This window comes from Cryptomeria japonica, chromosome 11, assembly GCF_030272615.1.
Source record: "Cryptomeria japonica chromosome 11, Sugi_1.0, whole genome shotgun sequence".
In the NCBI taxonomy this organism is placed as follows: domain Eukaryota; kingdom Viridiplantae; phylum Streptophyta; class Pinopsida; order Cupressales; family Cupressaceae; genus Cryptomeria; species Cryptomeria japonica.
Window position 1 is genome coordinate 5,391,514 of NC_081415.1, and position 19,452 is coordinate 5,410,965.

At 36.3% G+C, this 19,452-nt stretch overlaps 1 protein-coding gene across 7 annotated transcripts in view; it reads left to right on the forward strand.

The window, feature by feature from the left end:
* The window catches only part of LOC131036590 (protein CHROMATIN REMODELING 4), a 65,861-nt gene extending 51,940 nt beyond the window's left edge, over nucleotides 1-13,921 (forward strand). For 4 of the 7 annotated variants that reach the window (XM_059213832.1, XM_057968486.2, XM_057968484.2 and 1 more), the window contains 3 exons: nucleotides 9,761-9,831; nucleotides 9,977-10,880; nucleotides 11,121-13,921. In XM_059213832.1, the coding sequence (XP_059069815.1) occupies nucleotides 9,761-9,831; nucleotides 9,977-10,880; nucleotides 11,121-13,664 (3,519 nt within the window). In that variant the 3' untranslated portion in view covers nucleotides 13,665-13,921. The remainder of the gene's footprint in view (nucleotides 1-9,760; nucleotides 9,832-9,976; nucleotides 10,881-11,120) is intronic. The other 3 variants (XM_059213834.1, XM_057968487.2, XM_059213833.1) reach the window with 3 other exon arrangements.
* The last annotated feature ends 5,531 nt before the right edge of the window (nucleotides 13,922-19,452 follow it).

Below are 19,452 nucleotides of genomic sequence, written 5' to 3' on the forward strand. Positions count from 1 at the left end.
AAGCCACAAATAGAGCCAACAAAAAACCCCATCAAAGAACCTCGCAACTTCAGAGGAACCATGAGAAAAATAAAAGAGAGGACATTGAAAAGCCAAAGTCCCGAAGTGATAAGTAGAAATCCACATTGGCACATGCTAAGGAAATATTGCTTGAGTAATCATAAAAGCATGACACCTCAAACATATAAAGGAGTCCGCTACCTTATTCTACCAATTCCTTCTATTTAATCATCACATGAATATTTGAAAAAAAATAAAAAATGCAAACAATGCATCACAAGCTATGCAACAATAAGGAACGAGGCCTCTAAAAACCCTCAAGGCAATTTATTTTTATTCAATACCCAGCCATGCTTCCAATCTATCAATATAAAGTGCCGAAAATGGTGCTTGATCAATTTCCCCATTAGCAAGACTATTTGCCATGGAGTCCAATTCTCAAAAGAAATACACAAATTGAATACTATCAAAGGACTCACACAAGTCCAATGCTTTCTCAAGACAGTGCCTATTTCTCCAACTTGGGAGAGCTATCTTGTACAACCTTTGGATCACAACTAATGAGCCACCTCCCACTGCAAGCCTCATACAATTCTAATCATAGCTACTTCCCATTTTGCCTCATTATTTGTCCTACTTCCAAGAAAATATAGAAGCACCTTTAACAAAGAGGTCATCCACATCCCTAATTGTTGTCAAAATTGAGCTTAAGAATGCATCTACAAGTTTCTTTCAAGAAGAATTGTTCTCACACATTTCCATTACCTCATTAATGGGGACAAGAATTGATATCATCCAATTTTGTAGAATTAGAAGAATCATGTTTAGAGAACAACCTTGACATTGAGGAAAAAATTGGAGCAACAGAGGCACAGGTAGATGCTGCCACCTTCTTTCAACATTGCTCCTAGAGCATTAACACATCCATAAAAGTACAACCATTATGTTCGCTTAAGATTCCCTATAGGGCACTACTCAAGACAATTTTCCAAGGAGGACCAAGACAAACCAATCCTATAGGCCAGCCGCATAAATGAAAACAAAGTGAGGTTGGAGCCAACCAACTCAATCCCATGAATGAAAGTAATGACTCCACATTACAGCCCAAAAAGGGCAATGAAGCATTAAAAGATCCATGTATTCTTCATCGTTCTTATAGAATACACATTGTAATGGAAAATGAAAAGCCCTCTTAGAAAGATCATTATAGGTGATAATCTTATTCAACACTATTAATTCTGCAAGAGCATATCATCTTGGGGAAGCTTCTTTACCTTATGTATCGGACGGGGTCACCGATGACTTTATTTGGTCTAATAAGTTGACTTTATAAGCTCTTTTTAATCTCATGGGATTGGAAAAGCCACAAAGCACTTGTAATGTTGAAGAAGCTTACCTTCATTCCAAATCACATCCTGACAATCACACACGTTCATCTTACAACAGAACTCCAAACAAGTCCTAGCTTGTTCTAGACTAGGAATGATATTGAGACACAATGTACCCAGCCAAGAATCAGTCCATTGCGTAGCACTAGAACCATTGCCAAGATCCCAAGATAACTTCATACAAGTTACATTGTGAGAAGCAATCATAATGTTACATATTGAGTAATTGTGAGGGGCTTCATCCTTTGAGATGAAACTAAGAGCATCTTGAGCCCCAAAGTAATTTTGCTGCATTAAAGAACTCAAGAAGCATTGGATTGCTCTAAAAAGTTCCAAGCCAACTTCACCTTCAATTTTTTTTAAGAGTGGCTACTCCTTGGATTTTGAACCTGTACACTTTATCCCAACTAAGTAGTAGGAACTTTTTTTCAGCACTAGTACCCTACTAGAGAAACTCTGGGAAAGTTTGAGTATACACTAACTTAAGTAATTCAAAAGTGGCTACAAGATTGATTCAAAACCTCTTAGACTTCCTACAAGATCTTCAGTGGCTGTCTAAACTCCCCAAGAACCAATCAAAACTCTCCCAAATGAGTTACCTGTTCTTTGTGCTTCACAATAGTCATGAACATGGGACTCTTACAAGAAGAAAACCTCGCTAAACAGCTCTTGCAAAAGTTGCATGATTCTTACATACAATCTTCAAATACAAACATGTAATAAATAGATTCTTGCCATTTAGAAGCTCAAATGACCACTCTTGAAGAAGCAGAGAATTTTGTGATTTGGAATATCTTTGGATGCCAAAAACACTCGACAAAAACACCTCTTTCAACAGAGTGATATTTTTTAAAACTCCTCTTTTGATACTTCTCTATCTTCTAGAAGCCAGTTTCAATAATTTTTCAAGAAGAGTCCAAATATGCAAAAATATTCAGGGTTTAATGCCATTAAAAATGTATTTTAGATCTGCAACACAAGTCATCTCTTTGCCAGGCAGTATAAACTGGGTACTTTATAGATTGCACCTCCTCCATACAAACCCTTTTGTTCCTCAAAAGTTTGGAGACTCGTGATGATGGTGGAAGAACCGCTCAATTGATGACATGGGCCACGTTGACATGCATCACAATACAGACATAAGCCAGAACCTGGTGAAGCTTTGTCTCCAACTGTCTTGATGTACAGATGTTTTTCTTGAACATGCAAAAATTTATTCAACACCAGTTCTGTCCAGAGGAAGAATTCCTGTTCTGCCACTCAACTTCCCATGAAGATTTAGGACCTTTGTAGGCTGTTGTTTACCATTATAAGCATACAACATGAAAATTTATCCATCTTTGATGAGAAGGTATTTGTTTGGCTTCTGATAGAACACTGCTTTTCTTTCATACATCTATGGACTGCTAAGATAACATTACACGTGTCTAGAGGAGCAACATCAAACTTTGTTTTATCAACGAAGTTAGTCTCAACTGAAGATCTCATCTTAAATTACTTACTAACTAGCATACTAGCACCATCTTTGATCCAATCCAAACTGCAAGGCTTGTGGTGTTGAATAATTTTAAGGCCAATTCTATCAATTTTTGAGTGCCCTTTTTAGGATGCAATTTCCAACAAGAAGATTCTTCATGATTAATATTCCCACAGGATCAAAATGTCTACCATGTCTTGTTTTCGCCTGCTTTGTCTTGGTGTTTGATTTTAATTCCACTTGTCTCTAAGGATGCTGTAGAACTATTAGCATATGCACTTGCTCTTTCCACTTCCATACTTTTATCCCCTTAATGACCTTGAGGATTAAAATGTTCCCAAACTGTTACTTACCTTTAATTCAAGAAATTGGAGCATGTTTTGCAACAACCATAGAAGTCAAGAGATTTTCAAACCAATGTAAAGTATTTCTGGGTAGTCTCAACCTAGCATAGGCATAGTATGAAAATGCAGACTTGACAACCCAAGAATTTGACTCAATCTCAAGACTTGGCAGAAAAACGGCAAAATGCGGGAAAAAACACACATAATTTAGATAACAGAAAAGTCTATTATGATCATCAATTTGTCATAATTCAAACATGGCATATGTTACATGATCCACAAATGCCCAAAATTCGAAACTTCAAAGTCAATTAATACATTGTATTACAACAAAAATTATAATTGTATAACAGCACTATAACTATTTACATATGTAAAAAACAACCAAATTCTTCTGCATCCTCTTCCCCCTCCCAAAACTTAATTTTTGGGCATTGAATTAGAAGGTAAGTCAGTATCAATATGATGATTGATTGTTTCCTAAAACAAGCCTTAGTTTTCCTCATATGCAGCCATCTCATGTTTTTGTTTGTTGCTTTCTCCAATTCAACAATATTTTCATTTCTAATGAAGATATCATTTTGTTCTTCTTCAACAGTTCAACTAACAAAAGGATTGATATTGTCCAAGTGGATAGCATCTTAAGTACTTCCACCTTTTTGGTTAGAAGGTGGAGGTTGTACCAAGGTCATTGAGGCACTCACAGGTCAACCTGTTTCTCTTCTTCATGTAAATGCTTTCAAATATGTTCCGATCACATTCACAACCAGAAGCACTATAGGGCTGAGACAAAACACAGATAGCTAGCCTTTGAAGATTTGGTATGCCAGCATTGTAATTCTCCCACTACAAATCTACAAATAAAACATTAAAAAATATAAGAATTGAGTAAACAATTTAGAACTTGTTCAAACTTTTAAGTTTCTAGTATTAAGATAAAAGTTAAAGGACTATTTTTTACTCGGCTGTTGTTTTTCTATCCTTTGAATTGCTTGAGCTGAAGAAAAGAGCCTCCCCTTGGCACCTTTGTAAACCTCCAACTAATCAAGAACTATGTTACTAAACTCATTATCGAGAATTTTCTTATTGATGCATGAAACCATAGTTTGCAAACTCTGTGAGTACTTTCCATATTGCCAAATACTCTATTTTTTTTGATGGGCGAGTTATTACAAGTTTAACTCACGAGTTTTTATAGACGAAGGAAGAATGCGGGTAAAAATACCTATTTAGGTAAAACACTGGTTAAAATGTGTATTTCACACGTTTTTGCTATAAAACCATGCATTTCTCTTTCGAGATGTGAATGTTTAATCGCTCCCTTTTATATTAATTGTTGCCTTATCAATTATTACGTTGATTGCTATTTTCAACTTAATCCATACACATGAACAACCTTTAGTCCCTGCCTTTCAAATCTCTTATTTCCTGACATCTTCCCATTATATCGATCACTGCCATGGACTACATTAATTTGTCTCTGCTGTTTATATATAAACATCATGAGTAAAGTCAGCCACCTTTGAATAATATTAAGTTGACATGCCTGAAGCATGCTTCATCTATGTCAGCTTATATTTTATGGTATCTCAGCTGCTGTATGATCCTTGGCATGAGCAGGGTGTGGGCTTCTGTATCTTGTTGGTTCCCCAATAAAACTTTGACGACTCACTTTGGCCTCCCCACTAATGGCTTTGCAGTCACTACCATTGCTTGACTCTTCCACTGTGATTGCACCGCCAGAGCACCACTTCTTTATTGGTGTAGCCACCTCCATGCTGCTGCCTAGATTTGCCACCTTAGCTGATAGTGACAACTTAGCTAACAATGACTCATTTTTCCAAAAAGGACAATTTTCTATTTTTTGTTGTTGCATTGTTCCTGTTTTGAGACCTTTGAAGGGGCCATAACTTGCTTAAATAAACTCTTTTTTGGGTCTTGTTTTTTTGAAAGTGCTTGCATTTTCCTATACTTTACAATTGTCTTATTCATTTTCTTCCATTCTATATTCTGGAATTGTACTTTCAATATCTTGTCCCTTTTTGGACACATTGAAAACCTGAAAATTATAAACAAATTTCATATTTGCATTGAATTTTAGTGTCGTAAACTTCACTTGATAAAGGTGTCTTAATTGAGCTATTTGAGGGGACGTTAATGTGAAGGCATTCAACTTATAGAGTGCCATCACATGTGCTTGTTTTGGTAGGGTTTACACATGGGTATTTTGTAATCATAAACTAAGATAAAGTTCTATTCTAAGGTGGATTGGGGGTGGGGTGTTTGCAAATATGTTTTTTTGGCACTTTATTTCGGTCTTTGGTCATCACCTTAGACAATGGGAACTATTTGTCTTGGAAAACAAAGGATAAAGAATTACTACCTTGAGTAGGATTGATTGCTCTATCTCCATGGATATGTTCTTAAGTCAATTGACCATTAACATAAATGTGTTCGGTTAAACTACAACAACACAGGCTACGGACTAATATGGCTTTTAACAGTTTTTGAGTATGTCCTACATCACATAGAGGACATTGTGTGCCCATTCACAGCTGTGACCATAATTAGGCAGCTATATGAAGATGTTCCCTTAGAAAACATTGCACAATGCGGATGAAACTGAAGCACTATCTACTTTTGTTCATGCTTACACCAGTGATTTGAGATTCAGTAGTCCATGGAATGTGCAGTGTAGTCATTTGACATACACTGAGATTCCACCACCTTTAAGAACTTGGCCACTTGTTCATATTTAGGCATCTAATGTAGATATATTGTGGAATCAGCAGCGTAGTCACATGAAATGCATTGTGATTCTACCTTTGCTGCTGACATTATAGAGTTCAAAGTCGTTTCATTGAGGGTTTCTAATGATTCTTTGCAGTAGGATATTTGTAGGATGAGTAGTGTAGTCACATGACATGCTTTGAGAATTTGAGATTCTACTATAATCTCTTGCTTTTATAGAGTACAAAGGTCCTTCATAGAGGACTTATAGTGATTCCTTGCAGCAGGATATCTCGTGGTATGAGCAATGTAGCTAACTACATGGCATGCACTGAGATTCCACATCCATACAGTAGTTCTTTGACGCTTGTTGTACATCACTTTCCAGCTGGTCTTGAGAAGTCATCTTTTTTAGTTGGGCTCGGGACTCTTGATTTTGTCTTGTCCCCACTCATCACCAACGTGGGGACCATTGTACAGATTAGAGAGAAGCACGTTTTGTGTTTTCTTCCCTCGTTCTCCTTGGATTAGGAAGACCTCCTACATGCACCTATGGGTCTAATACTATGTTAGGGCAGCAGTGTTTTTTGGTGTGCATAGATTTTCATCAGCCTTCAATTTCATCCTTCCATCACTGGTGCAGGAAACAACACACTTCTGGGGCTCTGTCTAATCCTTCAGCTTTATTCTCTTTGGGAGGGAGTTTTGTTCTCTGTTTTGGGGGTTGGGGTTTGTAGATTGGCAATTTTGCCAAAATGGGTAGAATAACTCTATTTCTTTATGCCTTCCTATCAACCAAAGCCTGCACAAGGATGTTCCATTCCATCTTGATAATTCTTTAGCATCATAAAAGTAGTCCACTATACCAAATTGTGCCATAAGTACAAAACCAAATCCATTTCTTGATCAAGGAGAAGAAAGCTCAAAGTCCTAATCTACGTCGAAAGGCACAATTTTTTGTGAAGATCTGTTAGAAGAATATCTTTCGACAAGAGACAGACCTAAGCCATGCCTTGGTTTCTATGTGAAGTTTAAACAGAAGGGGCTTGATCATGTTGGTTAGAGTAAGCATTGAATCCTCATTCTTGGAAAGTCCAGTCTAGGGCTAGGTCTCTAGTATTTTTCTTAAATCTAAATCTTCGAAAACTGCCAGATGCAAATCTCACATAATACACTGTACCATACTCCTACCTTTTTTGTTTTGTGCTGTCTTATGGTAACCTTTCTGCTGAGTGTGGCAATGGCCAATAAAAGTTAAAATTCAACAAGTAACATACAGTTCTACTTTTTTATTGCATTTTTATACATATTTGCTCACTGACCAGGAAAATCCTTTATTGGCATGAGGACCCAGTCCTCATCTTCTCCGTACTCTATCTTCTGGTATATGTGTGTGTGTGTGCATCCATACAACCTGATTTTCAATGGTGTTTCCAATTTTGTACTTGTACCCATACCCCACGTCTTTACGAGATTGGTTCTTCCACTTAGTATTAGCAATTAGTTTAGATTTGTGCTCAAGATGTTTTATTCTTTGTGAGTTGGAATTGCTTTAACATTTATTATTTATATGGATAATTTCACTACACGAAGATTTTTGTATTCAATACCTGGCAGTTTTTTCATCTCATGCTTTTCTGGTTCCCTTTTTCTCATGTCTATTACTATTTTATGACCAGAATGTAGAGTCGGCTGATTAATAATTTAGTTTTATTATTCATCCTATATCTCTGTGATTGCTTTATTTAGTTAAATATATATAAAGATGCATCATTCTATGACCTCAAATTTCCTGCAATATTCATTTGAATGTCTTCTGCATAGTTCTTGGTTGTGGGGGTATCATGTTAACTATTAATGAGGAAGATGGGTCTTTGCTAATGACCAAGGTTGATTGACACATGTAATGCTCTTGTTGGATGAAAACCTAGCAGTGCTGAAACCTTAAAGGTGTTCTTCCAATCGTGCTGGTGGGTGTGCACCCCAACTAGATGGTGGGGTGGCCACGTGTCCACTAAGGGGTTCTCCTCTTGGCACTCCGGTGGGATGAAAAAATTACCCTTAACAATAGTAGGCACTATTCACTAATAGTCTAGGCATTTGGTGTAAGGTCTCAAGGTCAAGCCTTGTGGAGCATGGTGGGCTTGTAATGCTCCTGCTGGATGAAAACCTAGCAGCGTTGAACTTCCACGAGCGTTCCTCCATCGTGATGGCAGGTGCGTGTTAGTAATCCCACAGATACTGAGAGGGGGGGGGGGGTGAATCAGTATCTAACCGGTAATTAGAATTTCTCAATTTAAAACATGCAGAACATATTATAACAGTGTATTGGTATGCAAGAAATAATGCAATAAACAGAATTAAAAGCATCCACATGAAAAGCACACCATAACACAAGGATTTAACGAGGAAACCCGGTGTGGGAAAAACCTCGGTGGGATTTGTGACTCACAATATCCACTTACTGGCCAATAAGAGAATATTACTTACAATAGGGGCTTGCACATTCAGGAAGGCCAACTGCCTAGAGCTCACTGCTCAAATGGGAAGTCTCACTGACTTACAATGTGGATTATACAAATCCAATAACTTGTACTGCTTTACAATAGCATCTTCAATGCCAAATTCAGTACCGGTTTCTGCTCTGTTCTTTACATATACCCCTTAACCTATATTTCGCATAATAGGTCTGCCTAATCTGTTTCTTCTTTCTTTTTCGCTTACATCACTTCCTTACCAAATGTCCTACAATGACTTCTTATATATATAAGTCATTTTACAATGATATCAAGTCGGCTTACAAAGTTTTTCAAATAATAAACAAAATATAATATAACAAAAATCCTGTCGGCCTCTGTGCCGGTATGCTTCCTTTCTTTGTGCCGGTGCTGGTGTTCTGAGTGCCGGTGTAGTGTGTTCTGCCGGTGCACTAACTTGCCGGTGTAATGTCTTGCCGGTGCCATAAGATTGTAAGGTTGCCATCAATGACAAAATCTTCAATCACATACAATGTCTTATTGGAGTGTGCATATGCCAACAGTGCGTACTTGAACTAATTGGTGGGGTGGTCATGCGTCCACGATGGGTTCACCTCTCGGCACTTTGGTGCAATGAAAACCTTACTTTTAACACCTTGGACACCATTTACTGATAGTATGGGCTTTTGGTGTAGTGGTTGCATGGAATCTAATAAATGGTAGGACTAAAATCGAATGTGGTTAACAAGGAATAATTTTGAATTGAAGAATTAGTACAGAAAATACAAATATAATGTCATTGACATGCCATTACTTTATTATTTGTACAAATCAATGAGGAATTATGCCTTGAATTTTTTTGTTGTAGCCCCTTCAAGAGTAATAAGTAATAACATGAGTTTTGCTACAGAGACTTGCTGCTATGTTTGGTTTGATTTCTAGCTACACACAGAGGATCATTAAAGGCATCAAAATAAGAGCCTTATGTACTAGTTAAAACAGATTAAACTTAGTGTATGCATGTTTGACCTTTTTTTTAGAAATGCTGCTTATATATCAGCTATCTTTCATCTAAGAAGATGAAGAATTAATGAGGGCTGTTTCTATGCTGTCAAAATTTTTAAGCACCTGGTTTTTCACACACCTGTTTTAGGGGTATTAACCTACATCTCTGTGGTAAACAAATTTGGTAACACCTTTTCAACTTGCCACTAAGCCACTTAACCGAGGGGCAGTCCATATTAATTATTGATCTGGTCTTGCAAATGTATTTTTTCTGTTGGTGTATGCTTATTTGTTTAAGTAGCTTACCCTGATACTCATTTGTGCTTTATCTGTGAATAGAGTGGAAATGAAGACAATGATGATTGTGAACCTGAATATACTCCAGCTGGCCGAGCGTTGAAAAATAAATTGTAAGTTTTAAGTTCTTAACATTTCAAGACAATTATTTTGTTTTGGAAATCTGTATTTTTTGTACGAATATGTTATATGTTATACTTGAGAATAAATATCACTGTATTGATTGGTTCTGAATATCATTTCCTATGTTATCAACAGAGCAAAGCTTCGAGCTCGGCAGAAAGAACGCATTGCCCAAAGACAGGAGTTAGAAAGTTTCCTATTGAATAATTATGGTTTTAGATCATACCCAGCTGTGGGTTTGCTTGGTAGGTACACTCAACCTGAAGATACACATGCAGGGGACCAACATGCAGAGACTAAAGTTTCTCAAATGGCTTGTACAGCAGAAGGCAGTGGAGAGAGATCTAGAATATTTATAGACAATAGTCATTCCCAAGGTATTGATTTGTATTGTAGTCTTCCATTGAAACAGCTTAGTGACATGAATCTTACCGTGGATAAAAAAACAGATGCAAAGGGTAAAGAGGAAGGAATGTGCAAACAAGAAAGTACAAGCTCTCATCCTCAAGTGGAGCAGTGTGTCACATCATCATCTGGGTTTCAAGGTCCAAACATACTCAACAGCAGTAAAATGGAAAATCATAATCCAGTTTTGCCATTGTCCAGTGTGCAATCATTAGCAGTTGACAAGATCCCATTTCAATCTTATACTTCAGTGGAGTCAGTGCAGATCTCACAAGCAGGTATAGGCTGGAAACAGTTTCTTGAAACAGTTCCTGAAAAGACACAAAGCTATAACTTCTCACTGAAATCAACTGGCAAGAAAGTTTCACATCAAGAGAATGCTGTGAGTGGCAAAGAACAGAAAGTTTCAGAATCTCAAGCAAAAAATGCACAAGTTCTCGTTCCCTTTGTTGCACCAGAGATGACATTGAATTCATTCTCGTCAGGCAGGGAGGGAGATGAAGTAAAAATGCTTTATAAGCATGGAATAGGCGATGTTTCTAATAGTTTGCACAATTCCTCAGCAAAATCTGTTGATGGTCAGCAGCAACAATACAAGAGCCTTGGACAAGAAGGTCGTTCTTCTTTTATTTGGGTAAGTGTTATTCTCTCTGTGGTGTTTTTTCCTTCCAGTTTTAATAAGGAAACCGAGTTTTTCACCTTTTTGAATGGATGATATCATAATTGTATGATGCATTCAAAGATACAACTTGAATATATGATTACAAATAAATAGAATTATATAGCAGAATTATACATAGTACTGGAAACTGGTATTCTGTGAGGCCTTTGCCTTACCATTGCTATTTAAATAATCTTATTTTGTGATATACAGGCACCACCCAATGCTGCTGCTAACCAGGTTGTCTCACCACCAGGTTTCCTTTCTGGGAGGGTTCCATATCTACATTCCATTTCAGATGTTAGCAAGTCTGTTCCTCATGGAAAAGCTCCTGTGCTGCATACTCCTTTAGATGAAAAGCGTCAATCACAATTACCAACGGTTAAAACCACCACACATCATCATGTGTTCCCGAAGTTTTCATCACCATTGAACATTGAAAATATTTATGATCCATTGCAAGATCTGCCAGCTGTCACTTCAGTAACTAATATAAGGTCACACCGAAACGACACATTACATAATCCTCAACCAGCTGTGCCTGCAAGGGGAGTAGTGACATCTGCATATGGGCTAACTTCTGGTTATATTTCATATGCCAGAGATATGGGCTCATCTGCCAGTATTGGTAATAGGTATACAGATACTGTTCGAATGAGCTCAGGAACATCTAGCCAGTGGGATGAGTATGCAATGCATTCCCACAAAAGATGGGAGACCTTGGAACCCTGGAGTGAAGATGAATTGGATGCCTTGTGGACTGGAGTACGAAGGCATGGTAGGGGCAATTGGGATGCTATGTTGCGGGATCCTAAACTTAAGTTCTCGAAAACCCGAACTGTAGAAGATCTTGCTGATCGATGGGAGAGTGAACAAGCAAAAATGTTTGGTGGACCACCACCTCTGAGAACTATGAGGCAGGAAAGTGTTCCAGGCCACATGGATGGGCCATTCAGAAGTCCGTCAGTTGGGAATAAACTCCCTAACTTTAGCATTGACCATGGGGTCTCTTCTAGAGTGCAGAGTCACATCACAGAGAAAGTGCTGGCACATGGCGATTTCTCAGGTACGAGGCCCCCTTGGCTTGATAGCAATGAAGGAAAGAATTGTGCCAAATGGCCACCCTTTAATTTAATGAGTGAGCAAACACCTCCTGTACCACCCTTCAAAGGAGATTTTTCTGCTAGTAAGGCAGGTCTACTTGGGGAGATGGTTGTTGGAGATGGAGGAGGTGTTGGGAGGATCTCATCTAGGGATCAAGGAAAGCAATTGGCAGATGGAGTGGACAGGTTTTCATTGTCTGGGAAGATGCATGCAGAGTCTTCTTTTCCAATGTACCCTGCAGCAGGGAAACCTATTTCAACCTTCCAATCTGGAAAAAGCTTAAAAGAGTATGATTATGAAGCTAGCAGGAAAGATGAACAAAGGTCCAATGTCAAGCAAGGTGGTAATAGAAGCAGTTGGAATGTTGAAAATAATCAAGCAAATTGTGAGAGGGAATCAGCTTGTATGCCAGTGCTACAGAGGGAATTGACTGATCCGATCAAGTATTTGAGATTACCAAGTTATCTGGACAAGTCACTGAATAAGCTGCGTGACTACCAAAACATTAACTTTGCGGCCGTTGCTGCAGAAACTGGAAATCATGCATCTGACCATAGACCACAAGATGGATTTGCATCTAATCTTGATCGCAGACATGATAGCTGGGGCATGGACAAGAAAAAGTCCAGAGACAGTCTTCGTATGTCACAGCCAACAATTTTGAACGATGAAGAAGGTCCACGTGGCTCTTCTGTCACAAACAGTTTACCTCATTGGCTGAGAGAAGCCTTCAAAATACCTTCTCGTCCAGCAGAACCAGCTTTGCCTCCGACAATCACTGCTGTTGCTAATGCAGTAAATTTGCTTTATGGAGATGGCAAACAGATTCTCTCTCCTTTTGTATTTCCTGGACCTCCTCCCTCTCCGCCAAAAGATCTCCGTAGAAGACTGAAGAAAAAGAAAAAACATCGAAAGCATGGTCATGGGCTTTCCCACATTGTTCCCAGTGAACAGGTGGCTAACAACATACTTCCAAACATAGTCATGACTAGCTCCCACAGTCAGCATACCTCTAGGGCTTCGGTGCCTGGATTTTCATGGAAGGAATCTAAAGTTGGTCTCCCTTCTGTGCCAGTTACCATCCAGTCTAGTTCATTTACAAATCCTTGTGTGGCAGCCAAATTTCCATTACCTGATTTTTTTAAACAGTCAAGCTGTTGTATGCCTTTAAGCACTGCATTATTAAGTGCTGATTCAAAACCAGCATTGCAATTAAGTTATGAAAGTGCCCCATCTTCAAATTCTCGTTTACCATTATCAAACCTTCAGAAGGCTACAATAACAGATCCATCCACTTCAGCAGTTGCTGATGTGCCTCGCATAGAAACCTCTTATTGTGCCCCTGTGTTTGCCTCATCTCGAAATCAGATACAGAGGCTTTTTGATTTGACTGGAGTGGGTGAAGTTTCGAGTTTAAGTCAGCATATGAAGGCATCCAGCTTAGAAGGCGTTCGTTGCTCGACATCAAAAACTTCAAAGCACACGGTGGTAAACGATAATGACAGTATAGGTAGAACTGATAGTGGTGATTCTTCAAGTAAAACACATACAGATCCTTGTAGAGTAAATCAAGATGATGATTTGAGCAATCACAATGAAGTTTCATCAGAAGAGACTATATCTGATGATTGCAGCAGCAGACCTGACTTGTAACCTTATAATGAAATTTATTCATTTTACCTTGATCCTTATAGAAAGAAGGGTCTAAATAGAAAGAAGGGTTTAATTCTTGTGCCTTGAGGCTTTCAAAAGCATTGTGTATGGGTTCTCTTGGATGCCTGTCTTTCAAGCAAGCTCCTCTTACATGCCTTTGACAATTTTGTAGTTGTGTTCCTGTACTGTTTGTGGGCGTTTTCATGTTCACACAGCTGCTCGCCATTTTTTAAATTGATGTGCAAATGTTTGGTTCTTGGTTTGGGGTCCCTTTAAATGCATAACATAAAGCCAATTTGTATGCCATGTAGGTTGGAAGATGGTCGAGATTTAGTGGTACCGAAGAATTGTTGACGCTGAATTTTATTTTGTCATTTTACACAATTGTAGCTGCTGTGCCTCGAATCACATTTTTCACACCGTACCACTTTAGAGATGCCAAAGTTAATATTTTATTTTTCTAATTGTAAAATGCAAATATCACTGGTCTGCTGCAAATATAATCCCTTGACGATCACGAGCATATTGTTTGGAAATAATTGAATGCTTGCGATGCAAGATTACATTGTAACTGCTCCGTAATCCTTTATGAGTTGAGGAAATATCTGATCCTCGTTAAGTCCTTTGGTTTAAAATATGGCATGCTGACATTTTTTTACAATTGTTTTATAGACCAAGGCAAAGAACGAAGACCTTCGTAGTGTGTTAAATTTTGAGCTTGCTTGTCGAAGCTACCTCACCAAATTTTGAAATATATTTGACAGTTATGATAAGAACTATGACAGTTATAATAAAAACTACCTCACCAAATTTTGAAATATATTTGACAGTTATAATAAAAACTATGACAGTTATAATAAAAACTATGTCTCAATTATGTGTCAATTTTTAACAAAACACTTAAAACTTGATCAATAAGGTAAGGTCATTCACAAAATCATATTAAAGCCAATCTTGAGAAGTAACTTTACCACATATCAGTTAAGGGGATACCCTATCCCCCCAGTGAATCCTGAAAACAATGGAGCTTCAGGATATATATTCCATACACTATTTTATCAATATTACAGTTAAATTGAAGAAGAGAGAAATTGAAATAAGAACACATAAGGGTATCAAACAAACTACATAGTATGAAGAGAGGGCAATAAGGTCCTTTCATCCGCTATCTTCATAATTGAAACATCTTAGGGGTGACACATCCAAATGATCAAAATTGATAGCTGAACTCTTCCCAACATCGACATGGCTCTTGTAGACATTCCCTATCGTGCAAACCCAACCATGCAACATTACATGAATATATTCAAGAGAGATCTTAATTATTCAACATGGCCACTGACGAGGTCCCATAATGGAAATTCAACATGTCTTATAGACATTCCCTATCGTGCAAACCCAACCATGCAACATTACATGAATATATTCAAGAGAGATCTTAATTATTCAACATGGCCACTGACGAGGTCCCATAATGGAAATTCAATATCCATTGGTTATTGGGCATTCCTTGACCTTTAATGTATTTTGGTTATTCCATGGGCCTTCAATGAACATTGGTTGCCATAACTATCTCTCATGCTCAAAACATGTCTACTCCATTTCGATGCACTTGAAATGGTTAAATGAACTTGCATAACTCGAATTGTCAAAGAAACAATCGAAATGAGGAATCTAGAATTCTAATAGTCACCCTCTTTTGTCCATGACAAATTTACTAATTAGTTTTGGGGATAATTTTGTTTCTTCAACAACAATATAACTTCACCCCTTGTGACAACCAACAATGTTGAAATATAGAAAATTCTTGTTTTCTTTGATGCCTACCTAAGCAAAATTGTGTTATCCTAGGCGCATATAATGTAATGAAATAATTAAGTACAAAAATTAAATAATGCACCAACACCCCTTATAATGGTAGCTTAGGTGGGTATGAGAGATGAATAGATGCGACCTAACAAATGTGTAGTCATATTAAGTACCCATGTACAAAATGATCCCTTCGACTTGAGGTAAAAAAACCCGTGTGAGGAAAAAGTCTCTCAAGAAGAAAGAGGGGAGAGACCATATAGCCGGACCCTTAAGGTGTAGTCCCTTGTGCTTATGGTGGATACTTGGATCTAAATGTTGAAGATGATCCAAGGAAATTGTACACTTTCCCCCCTTGGGAAGATATAAATCCAATGGTAAATACACAAGATCTTCCCAATTCTAAAGGTATATGAGAGGAAAAATTTAGAATGCATGTCTTTGGAATTTGCTCAAATGTCACCATGCTAGTGTTGAAGGGAGTCATAATCAAATTAGGAGCCCCAAGCCTAACTTAAGAAAGTGAGAATCTAGAACATTGTCAAATAGCTATAGAACATGTACCAAAGATGTAAAAGATGCCTTGAAATATTGTTCAAGCCAATTCCAAACTAATACAAATGCTAATAAGATGAATCAAATACCATGAAACACTAAGGTTTGATGATGATGGATGCATAGTGCTTACCATAGGCAAGACAAATAAATTGAAGAGAATTTGATATTGCTACAAAAGGTGTCAACATGAATTGATTAAGTTAGATCCGTAGATTCATGAATATCTATAAAATCTCATTGTGGAAGCATGAATTGGTGGTGAAAGAACATGAAAGTTTGAATGCATACACATGACATTCAAAGGTGGTCATGTAACACCATGTGAGATGTTGAAAAGTTGATGAATGCCTTGAAATGTGTTGTCAATATCTAAAAGGTGGATTCAACAAACAAATGCAAAGTATATGGTAAGAAGATCTCCCAGTGAGGCGGATCAAGAAGATAGATGTGAACTTCTTGCAAAGAATCTTTGGAAGCCCTTCATAAAGCAACATTATACTCTAATAGAGAAACATGTGATGATGGAGGAATATTAGTGCATGCCATTTGAATACATTACTTAACTAGTGATGTGTCCACATGAGATGTTTGAGTGTAAGCACTAATTAGATTTGTTGATACTAGAAAAAAAGAATCATCAACAATTTCCACAAGATCCTCAAGATTACATTTTACAAAAAGACATATGATGTCCTATAAGTAGTCATTTGTGGAGTGGATTGTGAAGACACGTGGGGTCTTGGTTTGTAGAATACAAAATATTTGGTATAGAAGATAAGGTTTATGTTATAAGAGCAATTTAGATCTTAATGCAACCCATGCATTCTTGACATTCTCAAAAAGTGACAATTGTATGGAAAATGAAGTAGGTCCCCAAACTACCATATGCTAGACCAAGTAGTAAATAGATACTTAATGTGCTTGATGTGATGCCTTAAATACATATGAATAGTATGAAAGATTAATCTATAGACTATCATTTGTGTTGACTGGGAAATTAGGAATGAGCAAAGCATGAGGTTTCTATGTTAACCATGAAACTAAACAAAATGCAAATGAATCCTAATCTAACCATCTTGCTATCAAAACAAAGCATAATCAAAATAGACACCATTAAATCATAATGAAAACTTATTACACTCCTTTGATGGCGCTTCACTGCTTCTTCTTTCTTCTCTAATATGGATATGTTGCTCTCAAGTACAAGGTGCACAAATACGGATGAAAGCAAGGACAATGATATCAAGAATGCTATAAATTAATTTAGTAGAATAACGATGAGAAAATTAAGTTATTTGTTCGATAGAGTAGTGCTAAAATTCAAAAATTAACTGTCTTGAATGAAGAATGAGGCCTCTTTTTATAGAAATCTGGATTTCAATGAATGACTAAGATCAAATTGATTTTTGAGAAATTGAATGAACGGGATCGAGTGCAACTCGAAGATGCCATTTAGGAGATGGGCTAAAATGAAAAAAGCCGAAGAGATCAAGGCTATCAAAAAAGGAGGATAATATGGAGAATTAGTTGTTTCTGCGTCTGAATGTCATGTGTTATTAAGCTAATTAGCAAGTAAGAATGAATCACCAATTCCTAACTAATTAACAAACAAACAAACATAATCAATAAAAATCAATACAAAATAAGGAATGAATTCAAATAAGAACTCCCTCATTCAACATCTTTGCTTCCATTGTGCTTCTCCAATTTGAGTGGTTGGTGGATCTCAGGTATTGCACCAATTTCCTGCATACAAATACTTTGAAGACTGCGATTCTTAAAAAGCTAGATACTAAAATGCTGAATGCTAGTTCGAATTGATGAAAATGATGCTTAATTTATAGATTTTCAACACAAAGGGGTTGAGAAATAGAACTCAAGTTTTGATTGATAGATAACCGAAATTGATTGATCAGTGAACTAGTCATGATTGATTTGTTAACTCAATAGATTGATCCGTTAACATGATTGATTGGAGAGTGAACTCAATAGATTGGCTAGTAAACTCATTTTATTGATCAGTAGACTGAATAGACTAGGGAGATGATTGAATTGATGGATTAGAAGACTGAATTGATGGATTAGTCATAAAAAGCTGATTTTGAGTTAAAAAGGATGATTGATGAGTTAATTGACTAGACAACTGATTTGATTAGTCAGTTCTGATTTTAGCATTTGTTGAAGGAATTTGAAATTGAATTTGATTTTCATTTTCAATTTGAAATTGAATTTGGTCATTCGAATGCTGAAATGCACATGAAATTAACTGATATTCAGATTTGGTGAAATGTGAATTTGGAGATGTGAAATTAGATGAAATGAAGTGATTCGAATTTGGGGAAATATGAAATGAAATTGGATGGTATTAATTGAAATTATAATTTGGGGAATTGGAGGAATTTAATTAATTAATTTAAATAATTTAAATGAAATTATTTAAACTTAGGAGATTGCATTAATTAAATAATAAAGACTATTTAACTAAAGAATTGTAATTAATTAAATAATTGATATTTAATTAATAATTGAGATATGGTTAACTGATTAAAATGATTTGAGAATAGAAATAGAATAATTAGAAGTGTTGAAGGGCGATGATTAGAAGAAATAGTTAGTTTAATCAAATAATTAAAAAATTACTTAATTAATTAGAGGAATAATTAGTATACGATTAAAGAGACATTTTTAGGTGTCTACATTAATAAATAAAATTTATTAATTATCTCCACTTGAGGATAAAATTAGCAAGTAGAAAATATTTATGACAAACTAAAAAATATAATTTATTAATTTGCTCATCATATTTATCAATTAAACAATTAAATTAAATATATTTATTTAATTGTGGAAGTGATAAATAAATAAATATATTTATTTATTTATCTTAGAAGAAGATGATCTATAATAACTTTATAAACATTATTTATTAATTTATTCTTCAACTAAATTAAATAAATTTATTTAATTGATTGATAAAAGGGATAGTATTTATTTATCTTAAAAGAAGGGTTAGTATTAAAAAGGCTTAATTAATTAAGTAATTAATTAATCCTAGAAGAGAATTAAGTCAAACTAATGTTTAGAGAATAAGATTTGGTTAGATTGAGTCAAATTGAATCAAATTGGGTGAAATTGGGAGAATTGGGTAAAATTAGGTCAAAATGGGTAAATCAAGTCAAAATGAGTCAAAGGACATGAAATGGGGACGAAATGAAGTCATAGGATATGAAATGGGACCAAATTGATGCCAATGGATATGAAATTGAGAGGAAATGATATCATGAGATCGAAATGGGGAAAAATGACATAATTGTGAGAAAATAATATCATATGATCGACATGGAGGCAAAATGATATCAATGGGACATGTTTTGAGACAAATTGATATCATAAGATTGAAATGGGGACAAATTGATATTAA